Below are 12042 nucleotides of genomic sequence, written 5' to 3' on the forward strand. Positions count from 1 at the left end.
ATGGACTGATGCAAAGTGTAAAGGTGTTCTGTGGTCTGACGAGTCCACATTTCAAATTATATCTGGAAGCAGAGGACGTGGTGTCCTCAAGAACAAAGAGAAAACTAACCATCCGGATTGTTATAGGCGCAAAGTTCAAAAGCCAGCATTATTGCCCAAGGCATGGGTAACTTACACATCTGTGAAGGCACCATTAATGCTGAATGGTCCATACAGGTTTTGGAGCAACATATGTTGTCATCCAAGCAACGTTATCATGGACGCCCCTGCTTATTTCAGCAAGACAATGCCAAGCCAAATGTTATAACAGCGTGGTTTTGTAGTAAAAGAGTGCGGAAACTTTCCTGGCCCGCCTGCAGTCCAGACCTGTCTCCCATCGAAAATGTGTGGCGCATTATGAAGCGTAAAATACGACAGCTCGCCCCATCCTTGTTTGTGAATTACTTAGCATTTCATGGAAGCTGCTTTTATACTCAATCATGGCACCCACCGGTTCCCAATCAGCCTGCACACCAAATAAGTGTTTGATAAGAATTTCTCAACTTTATCAGTATGTATTGCCACCTTTCCCAACTTCTTTGACACGTGTTGCTGGCATCAAATTCGAAAGTTAATGATTATTTGCAAAAAAAAAAGGTTTATCAGTTTGAACATCAAATATGTTGTCTTTGTAGCATATTCAACTGAATATGGGTTGAAAATGATTTGCAAATCATTGTATTCCGTTTATATTTAAATTCAACACAATTTCCCAACTCATATGGAAACGGGGTTTGTAGGTTGATAAAAATTATGATTTTAATGTATTCATATGGAGCAGCTTAATATTAAAAAATACTTCATAGAGAAAATATGAAGTATTTTAGACAAGCAATAGCAGTAGTGTTTATTTGTTTTGTTTTTTTATTGATATTTAATGATCCTACCTTAGAGAAAATGTCATTTATGCGGAATAACGACTCAAGATTTAATTTGATTTCAATTATTGGGTTGATGATTGGATTCAGCAATGATTTTCAATTTAAAACTGAATTCATTATTTGGGAATAAAAATAAAAACAACTTTTCAGAAGAGGTTATAAAAGATGTGCAGTGTGTCATAAGTAAGCAGGGAAGCGAGTCGTAAAAATGTCTTTTTAAAAGTCGATTTTTAAATGATGAATAAATTCATATTGGGGATAAAAATGTTACGCTTTGGAGGAGAAAAGCTGCCCGTGGTGATACGTTATGGTTGTCTACGAATGGCATTTCTAGTGAGATAACTCATATTGTGTCATAGCTGATTGATGTTTTTTACAGGAGAGCATGTAGTTGTTATTATTACTATTGAATACACTTCTATTCTATGCTACCTCTCGTGTATTATTATGTACTGTAAAATAAAACATATTATTGGATGTTTGTTTCTTTTGTACAACTTATTAGTCCAACATTGATTTTTCACACTTTTGCAGCATAATTCTGATGAAATGATAGAAAATTTCATCAGAATATTATCCTCCTATTAAAGTTGATTTCTGCTCGAGTTGCATGCAAACCTACAAAAACAAATAAAACATATTTTGAATTAGGCCATTAGATGTGCATTATTTTTTGTATGAAATGCAATAAAACTTGTGTGACTATAAAAATGTGTCTTGTTTTTTTTTTTAAAGTTATTTTTGAAATTATTTTACACGAATTCCTCTCTCTTTAATGTATTTATGTGCTTCTGCATTTACAAACCAATCAACTAATTTTATAAGACAAAATATATGTATATATATTTTTTTTAAATATACAGTATATTAGGATAATCATTTAAAATATACTGCTTAGTATTGAAGCATGCTTTTAGTTTTTCTAGACAAAAACTAATTTACAGCATCTATCAAAGTATTGTTTTAAATAATAAAAAATATAAAAAATATTAAATATATTGACAATTTCAAAAATACCTTTTTGTATTAAAGCCTATTAACAGTATGCTAAAATAAAAATAAAAATTATTATTATTTTTCATTAAGATAGAACACAATGCAAAATATTTACAGCATTTGAAATATTTATGACATGAAAAAAATATATATTTTAAGGTACGCCTATTTTTTAATTTGTAATTATTTATTAAACAAAGAAAAATATATATAATAATAAATGCGTGTAATAAAATAAAAATCATACTGCTTTGTTGTAATGCATTTTTAAAGGTATACTAAAAGATTAATTTAATGTATACATTTCTCATTTAGTTTAAATAAATAAAAAAATATATACAATATTTTAAATAGGTTTTAAAATAAAAAATACTTGTGTAATAAGGCATTTTTAGTTTTTCTAGACAAAAACTAATTTACAACATTCATCAATTTATTATAAGTATTTTCTTAAATAATATAAAATATACACAATATCTAATATATTGACATTTTTAAAAATACTGCTTTGTATTAAAGCATATTAAAAGTATGCTAAAATAACAAAAAAATATTACAATTATTGTTCACTAAGATAGAAAACAAGGCAAAATATATACAGCATTTGAAATATTCATGAAAAGGAAAAAAATTAATTTAAGGTACACTGCAACTGTATTTATTAATTTGTAAATATTTATTAAACAAAGAAAAACATATACAATATTAAAAGCAGGTATATAAATAAAAATTATACAGCTTTGTTATAATGCATTTTTAAGGTACGCTAAAAGCTATGTATATATATATATATATATATATATATATATATATATATCTCCTTCTCACTCCGGTGGGGTGGTATCGGTGTAATCCTCAAGACCGGGTCCTCTACCAGAGGCCTGGGAGTTTGAGGGTTCTGCCCAGTAACTTGGCTGTTCCTAGGACTGCGCTCTTCTGGACTAAGACTTCAGATGTTGTTCTTGGGGTCTGTTGGAGCCACTCTCCCAGTTTGGGGGTTACTGCTCCGAGCGCCCCCACTACCACAGGGGCCGAACGTATATCCCGCTCTACCTCGGTATTGAGCACTGTATAGCGGATGAACCACAGAAACCTCGAACATATATATATATATATATATATATATATATATATATATATAGGCCCTGCGATGAGGTGGCGACTTGTCCAGGGTGTACGCCGCCTTCCGCCCGATTGTAGCTGAGATAGGCGCCAGCGCCCCCCGCCACCCCAAAAGGGAATAAGCGGTAGAAAATGGATGGATGGATATATATATATATCCATCCATCCATTTTCTATCGCTTATTCCCTCTTGGGGTGGCGGGGGGCGCTGGTGCCTATCTCAGCGCGGAAGGTGGCGTACACCCTGGACAAGTCGCCATCTCATCGCAGGGCCAACACAGATAGACAAACAACATTCACACTCACATTCACACACTAGGGCTAATTTAGTGTTGCCAATCAACCTATCATATGTGTATATATATATATATATATATATATATATATATATATATATATATATACAGTGAAGAAAATAAGTATTTGAACACCCTCCTATTTTGCAAGTTCTCCCACTTAGAAATCATGGAGGGGTCTGAAATTTTCACAATAGGTGCATGTCCACTGTATGAGAGATAACCTAAAAAGAAAAATCCAGAAATCACAATCTATGATTTTTTAACAATTTATTTGTGTGATAAAACTGAAAATAAGTATTTGAACACCAACATCAATATCTGGTAGTGTAGCCTTTGTTTGCAATTACAGAGGTCAACGTTTCCTGTAGTTCTTCAGCAGGTTTGCACAGACTGCAGGAGGGATTTTGGCCCACTCCTCCACACAGATCTTCTCTAGATCAGTCAGGTTTCTGGGCTGTCGCTGAGTAACACAGACTTTCAGCTCCCTTCAAAGATTTTCAATTGGATTTAGGTCTGGAGACTGGCTAGGCCACTCCGGAACCTTGATATGGTTCTTACGAAGCCACTTCTTGGTTTTCCTGGCTGTGTGCTTTGGGTCATTGTCATGTTGGAAGATCCAGCCACGACTTATCTTCAATGATCTGACTGAGGGAAGGAGGTTTTTGGCCAAAATCTCACAATACATGGCTGCAGTCATCCTCTCCTTAATACAGTACAGTTGTCCTGTCCCATAAGCAGAAAAACACCCCCAAAGCATGATGCTAACATCCCCATGCTTCATAGTAGGGATGGTGTTCTTGGGATGGTACGCATCATTCTTCTTCCTCCAAACACGCATAGTGGAATTATGACCAAAAAGGTCAATTTTGGTCTTATCTGTCCACAAAACTTTCTCCCATGACTCCTCTGGATCATCCAAATGGTCATTGGCAAACTTAAGACGGGCCTTAACGTGTGCTGGTTTAAGCAGGGGAACCTTACGTGCCATGCATGATTTCAAAGCATGACGCCTTAGTGTATTACCAACAGTTACCATGGACACAGTGGTCCCAGCTCTTTTCAGGTCATTGACCAAGTCCTGCCGTGTAGTCCTGGGCTGATTCCTCACCTTTATTAGCATCATTGAGACCCCACGAGGTGATATCTTGCATGGTGCTCCACTCCAATTGAGATTCATGTTTAGCTTCTTCCATTTTCTAATGATTGCTCCAACAGTGGACCTTTTTTTACCAAGCTGCTTGGCAATTTCTCCAGAGCCCTTTCCATCCTTGTGGAGTTGTACAATTTTGTCTCTAGGGTCTTTGGACAGCTGTTTGCAGTTATCCATGCTGAATGTTTGGGTCTTACTGATTGTATGTGGTGGACAGGTGTCTTTATGCAGCTAACGACCTCACACAGGTGCATCTGATTGGAGTGGTGGAGGACTTTTAAAGGCGGACTAACAGGTCTTTGAGGGTCAGAATTCTAGCTGATAGACGGGTGTTCAAATACTTATTTTCAGCTGTATCACACAAATAAATTGTTAAAAAAATCATATATTCTGATTTCTGGATTTTTTTTTGTAGGTTGTCTCTAATACAGTGGACATGCACCTACATAGATTGTGATTTCTGGATTTTTCTTTGTAGGTTGTCTCTAATACAGTGGACATGCACCTACATAGATTGTGATTTCTGGATTTTTCTTTGTAGGTTGTCTCTAATACAGTGGACATGCACCTACATAGATTGTGATTTCTGGATTTTTCTTTGTAGGTTGTCTCTAATACAGTGGACATGCACCTACCGTAAACATTTCAGACCCCTCCATGATTTCTAAGTGGGGGGGCTTGCAAAATAGCAGGGTGTTCAAATACTTATTTTCCTGTATATATATATATATACATATATATATACACATATATATACACACACACACACTCACACATACATACATACATACATATATATATGCATATATTATATATATATATATACATACATACATACATATATATATGTATATATATATATATATATATATATATATATATATATATATATATATATATAAACACACACACACACGTGTGTGTATACATATATATATATATACATGTATATATATATATATATATACATGTATATATAATATACATATATGTTTACCTGTATGTCATCTTTTTTGTAAGGGGCGCTGGAAGCCGGCAGACCCGTCAGCGATCCTGTTCTGTCTCCCTGTAATGTTTGTCTGATCTTGAATGGGATTGTGCTGAAAATTGTAATTTTCCTGAAGGAACTCTCCTGACGGAATAAATAAAGTACTATCTAATCTAATCTAATGTATGTATATATATATACACACACATATATACATACGTATATATTATGTAGATGTATTTGTATAACTATACACATATTATATATGTATATATATATGTATATATATATATATATATATATATGTATAAATGTATATGTAAATATATACATAATGCACACACACAAACTGTTTAAAATAAGTATTGCAAAATAAAAAAAAATATTATTGCATTTTTGAGTTATGTTAAAACAAATGAACTTTGTCATTGTTTATTCAAATTTAAAAAAAGGATCCTCCAACACTGTATAATCAAAAATATTTCATTTCAGATTTTTTGATTATGGTCATAGATTCAGGAAGTCATGTACATTATTTGTAAGTAATCAACACATTGAAGGAACTAACATTCCTTATGAGTGTGTGTGTGTGTTTACCTCTTTCCACTTCAGATCTCGAACCTTCCTCACTTCTCCTCCTCCTCCTCCTCCATCTTCCGCCGCTCTTCACTGGTCCAAACTGTGGATTACTGCTTTTCACATAATCTTCTGTTCAACATCAGAGAGCAGACTTTTCAAATCTCTGTAATCTTTCCATCTATTGCAGGGTTTGTCTGTGTGCTTGTTGCAGCATCTGCTACACACTGTACACAATAGCCTGCCTTGCTACACAATGCTCAGGGAAACCAAGCTGAGACCTGGATTAGTGGGGCTTTGTTTTACCTTTACTCTGAAGTAGTCCTGATAGTTATCATTGATTACAATAGTAATAATCACATTAGTATTGGTAGTAATCATTAAATATAATAATAATAATAATAATAATAATCACAGTAGTTCTCGTAGTAATTGAATATAATAATAATAATGACAGTCGTACTGATAGTAAAAATTAAATATAACAATAATAATAATCACTATAGTTCTGAAAGTAATTATTGAATACAATAATAATAATCACAGTAGTAATAATCATAGTAATAATTCAATATAATAATAATAATCAAAGTAATACTGATAGTAATAATTGAAAATAATAATTATCACAGTAGTTCTGATAATAAAAATGTCATATAATAATCATAATAATAATAATCACAGTAGTCCTGATTGTAATAATCGAATATAATAATAATAATCACAGCAGTTCAGATAGTAATAAGTGAATATTATAATAATAATAATAATAATAATAATAATAATAATCACAGTAGTCCTGATAGTAATAATTACATATATAATAATAATCAAAGTAGTACTGATAATAATAATTGAATATAATAATAATAATAACAGTAGTTATGATAGTAATAATTTAATATAATAATAATAATAATCACAGTAGTCCTGATAGTAATAATTAAATATACAATAATAATCAAAGTAGTATTGAGAGTAATAATTGAATATAATTATAATCACAGTAGTGCTCAGAGTAATAATTGATTATAATGATGATAATAATCACAGAAGTCATGATAGTAATAATTGAACATAATATTAATAATAATCATCATCATTATTATCATCATCATCATCATCATCATCACAGTAGTCCTGAAAGGAATACTTTAATATAATAATAATAATCACAGTAGTACTGACAGTAATAATTAAATATAATATTAACAATAATAATAATAATAATAATAATCCCAGTAGTTCTGATAATAAATGAATATAATAATTATAATAACCACAGTAGTCCTGATAGTAATAATTAAATATAATAATAATAATCAAAGTAGGACTGATAATAATAATGGAATATAATGATAATAATCACAGTAGTTCTGATAGTAAAAATTGTATTAATAATAATAATAATAATCACTGTAGTCCTGATTGTAATAATTGAATACCATAATAATAACAATAACAATAATAATAATAATAGTAATAATAAAAATAACAGTAGTCCTGATAGGAACAATTGAATAAAATAATAATAATCACAGTTGTCTTGATAGTAATAATTTAATATATCAATAACAATAATAATCACAGTAGTCCTGATAGTAATAATTAAATTAAATAATAATAATCACAGTAGTCCTGATCGTAATAATTGAACATAATAATGATTCTAGGATGAGTAATAATTGAGAGTGTAGAGGTATTAACTGTTGTGATTGCATTATAGCAGGTGAATCTAACATTTACACATGAGGCACTGAGAAGTTACAAGTCCTGCATGACAGTGATATTCAGTGGAATAAGTCCTGCATAACAGTGACATTAAGTGGAATAAGTCCTGCATGACAGTCTGATTAAGTGGAATAAGCTCTGCATGACAATGATATCAAGTGGAATAAGTCCTGCATGACAGTGTTATCAAGTGGAATAAGTCCAGCATGACAGTGTTATCAAGTGGAATAAGTCCAGCATGACAGTGTTATCAAGTGGAATAAATCCTGCATGACAATGATATCAAGTGGAATAAGTCCTGCATGACAGTGTTATCAAGTGGAATAAGTCCAGCATGACAGTGTTATCAAGTGGAATAAGTCCAGCATGACAGTGATATCAAGTGGAATAAATCCTGCATGACAATGATATCAAGTGGAACAAGTCATACATGCAGGTGTTAAGTGGAATAAGTCCTGCATGACAGTGCTATTAAGTGGAATAATTCCTGCATGACAGCGTTATCAAGTGAATAAGTCCTTCATGGCGGTGATATTAAGTGGAATAAGTCCTGCAAGACAGTGATGTTGGATGGAATAAGTCCTTAATAACAGTGGTATTCAGTGGAATAAGTCCTGCATGACAGTGATATCAAGTGGAATAAATCCTGCATGACAGTGATATTCAGTGGAATAAATTCCTGCATGACAGTGATATTAGGTGGAATAAGTCCTTCATGACAGTGATATTCAGTGGAATAAGTACTGCATGACAGTGATATTGAGTGGAATAAGTCCTGCGTGACAGTGATATTGGGTGGAATAAGTCCTGCATGGCGGTGATATTAGGTGGAATAATTGCTGCATGACAGTGATATCAAGTGCAATAATTGCTGCATATTAAGTGGAATAATTGCTGCATGACAGTGATATTAAGTGGAATAAGTCCTGCATGACAGTGATATTAAGTGGAATAATTGCTGCATGACAGTGATATCAAGTGCAATAATTGCTGCATGACAGTGATATTAAGTGGAAAAATTGCTGCATGACAGTGATATTAAGTGGAATAAGTCCTGCATGACAGTGATATTAAGTGGAATAAGTCCATGTACTGTACTTGTCAGCAAGGAGAGTCCATCTTGTCCATCTGGTCCATCTCTCTCTCGCAGTCCTCGCATCCTTCGGGCCCGCAGCCGCCGACTAAAACCAGCGTGGGCACGTCGCCGTTGGCCCTGCCCACAATGCCGCGGTCGGGCGCCCACGCCACGTCCACCACGCCGTCGGGACAGTGCAGCAGGCCGCTGACGGAGTAGAATCCGCCGTCCCGCCCCGAGACGGCCTCTTCGTAGCAGGGGGCGCGCGTGGCGGCCCTGGCCTCCTCCAGGCGCAGCCTCTGCTTGCGGCGCAGCTCGATGATGGTCTTGGTGTAGGAGTTGAGCGTGACCACGGCGGCGCCCATACAGCAGCTGAAGGACAGCCACGCCAGTCTGCCGCCCGCACGGTGGGGGAAGAAAGTGAGGCGGGGGGAAGGACGCCTGGTGGGGGGGAATAGGAAGGGCAACTTACGCAAAGGACCAGCCGTAGTCCCAGGACTGAGGTCTCCAGTCTTTGGGGCCAACGATGACGGTCATCTGGAACACGGTGGTGTACATCATGTGGGCCACCATGCCCAGGAGACCTGCCGGCAGGACACCACAACAGTAAACAACAAGAGTAAACAAGACTAAACAACAACAAGAGTAAACACGACTAAACAACAAGAGAAAACAACAAGAGTGAACAACAAGAGTAAACAAGACTAAACAACCACAAGCATAAACAAGACTAAACAACAAGAGTAAACAACAATAAGCGTAAACAACAACAGTAAACAACAAGAGCAAATAACAAGAGTAAAAAACAAAAGTAAACAAGAGTAAACAACAGGAGTCAACAACAACAAGAGTAAAAAACAAGAGTAAGCAACAACAAGAGTAAACAACAACATAAGTAAACAACAACAAGAGTAAACAACAGTAAACAGCAAGAGTAAAAAAACAGGGGTAAACAAAAAGTGTAAACAACAAGTGTAAACAAGAGTAAACAACAATGGTAAACAACACGAGTAAACAACCAGGGTAAACAACAAGGGTAAACAACAACAAGAAGAGTAAACAACAACAGTAAACAAAAACCAGAGTAAACAACAACATAAGTAGAAGAAGAAGAGTTAAGAAGAAGAGTAAAGAAGAAGAATAAAAAAGAAGAAGAGGAAAAAAGAAGAAGAGGAAAAAAGAAGAAGAAAAGTAAAGGAGAAGAAGAAAGAGAGTAAATAAGAAGAGTAAAGACGAAGAAGAAAGAGAGTAAATAAAAAGAGTAAAGAAGAAGAGTAAAGAAGAAGAGGAGTAAAGAAGAAGAAGAGTATAGACGAAGAAGAGTAAACAACAAGAGTAAAGAAGAAGAGTAAACAACAAAAAGAGTCAAGAAAAAGAAGAGTAAACAAGAGGAAGAGTAAAGAAGAAGAAGAGTAAACAACAAAAAGAATAAGAATAACAAGAAGAGTAGTAAATAATAAGAAGAAGAAGAGGAAAGAAGAAGAAGAGGAAAGAAGAAGAAGAAGAAAGAAGAAGAGTAAAGAGGAAGTAGAGTAAATAAGAAGAGCAAAGAAGGAGAAGAAAAGTAAAGAAGAGTAAGGAAGAAGAAGAGTAAACAACAAGAGGAGTAAAGAAGAAAAAGAAGAGTAAAGAAGAAGTAGAGTAAAGAAGAAGAGTAAACAACAAAAAGAGTAAAGAAGAAAAAGAAGAGTAAAGAAGAAGAGTAAACAACAAGAAGAAATAAAAAGAAGAGTAAAGAAGAAGAAGAGTAAAGAAGAAGAGTAAACAACAAGAAGAATAAGAATAAGAGTAGTAAAGAAGAAGAAGAGTAAAGAAGAAGAGTAAAGAAGGAGAAGAAGAGTAAAGAAGAGGAGTAAAGAAGAAGAGTAAAGAAGAGGAAGAGTAAACAAGAAGAATAAGAAGAAGAGTAAACAACAATAAGAAGAGTAAAGGAGAAGAAGACTAAAGAAGAAGAAGGAGAAGAAGTAAAGAAGAAGAAGAAGAGTAAAGGTGGTTGAGTCACTGACCAGAGAGCACGGTGCACATGGCAGCGTAGGCACTGATTTTGAGGGAGTTCATCTCTTTGTGTGCACACACTACTTGCAGACACATGAGCAGGAAGCCCGTGGCCAGCAGGCCGATGTAGGTGAACTCTGAGATGACCGACAGCCACAGCACACCTGCCACCACAACAACAACAAAAACTGAGATGACGGACAGCCACAGCACACCTGCCACCACAACAACAACAACAACAACAACAGCAGCAGACGTGCAGGTGTTGACATAGCAATGCTAACCTAACACAACGTTAAAATGTAATGTTAGCATGTAGCTCACATTGCTATGCTAGAGTTGCTAACCTAGCATAATAAGATGTATTTTTAGCATGTAGCTCACATTGCTATGCTAGTGTTGCTAACCTAGCACAATGAGATGTATTTTTAGCATGTAGCTCACATTGTGATGCTCGTGTTGCAAACCTATGTGATGTTCCACTTCAAATGTACGACTGTGTGTAAAAAAAACAAAAAAAGCACGACCAAAACGTTGTCGTAGTTTATCAACTCACCCTGCGTCTCTCCTGGAGTTAACTCGATAAAACTCCTGCATTTCTCCCCTGAAAAGCAACATGTTTCCTGTGATGTTATGCAACAACCGACACGTGTGCAACATGACCATACCGTATGTGTGGACTCACCATCACTGTGCTTCTCACAGCTCTCCCAAAAGCCGGTGTGGAAGTATCTGAAGGCAAACTTGTCCTCGCCCGTCTCCCAGATGTAGTGCACGGCGTTGGACATCTGCCTCTGGCGGATCTTGGCCAGCTCGTCACGTCTGGCCGGGGACAAGGTGCGGTTGAAAGGGTTCTGGGTGGGGCTCTCTGGGAGACGACACATGGGTCACAGAGTCAACTACAGCTTGGTATCGCGGCATATTATTAGGACCTCTAAAATGGTGGCCCCTCTCGCATGCCTGGTTGCGGCGCCTCGACGTGTAACGAAACTAAAAGTTAACTTGACACACATTCTCCTCCCCGAAGGACCATGTGAGAGTGTGAGCTTGGCTGGCCCACAATTGTCTGCTGGAGTAGGTGGGCAGCATTGTCCATGATAGACAGCAGCTTGTCCAGTGTCTTCCTCTCCCTCACTGAAAACTATAAGACCAAACACTAAACAACTTTAAGACCAAACATAACACAACTA

At 35.5% G+C, this 12042-nt stretch overlaps 1 protein-coding gene across 3 annotated transcripts in view; it reads right to left on the reverse strand.

Moving 5' to 3' along the window:
* The window catches only part of si:ch211-149k23.9 (germ cell-specific gene 1-like protein), a 53532-nt gene that overhangs the window by 28430 nt on the left and 13060 nt on the right, over window positions 1-12042 (reverse strand). The window contains exons 1-6 of one of the 3 annotated variants that reach the window (XM_061915336.1): window positions 11538-11677; window positions 11409-11456; window positions 10864-11016; window positions 9330-9441; window positions 8881-9250; window positions 6073-6183 (exon numbers count right to left, since the gene is read on the reverse strand). In XM_061915336.1, the coding sequence (XP_061771320.1) occupies window positions 6073-6183; window positions 8881-9250; window positions 9330-9441; window positions 10864-11016; window positions 11409-11449 (787 nt within the window). In that variant the 5' untranslated portion in view covers window positions 11450-11456; window positions 11538-11677. Of the gene's footprint in view, window positions 1-6072; window positions 6184-7586; window positions 9251-9329; window positions 9442-10863; window positions 11017-11408; window positions 11457-11537; window positions 11721-12042 lie in introns of those variants that run through there. The other 2 variants (XM_061915335.1, XM_061915334.1) reach the window with 2 other exon arrangements.

The sequence above is a fragment of the Nerophis ophidion genome, linkage group LG11 (genome assembly GCF_033978795.1).
Source record: "Nerophis ophidion isolate RoL-2023_Sa linkage group LG11, RoL_Noph_v1.0, whole genome shotgun sequence".
NCBI lineage: Eukaryota > Metazoa > Chordata > Actinopteri > Syngnathiformes > Syngnathidae > Nerophis > Nerophis ophidion.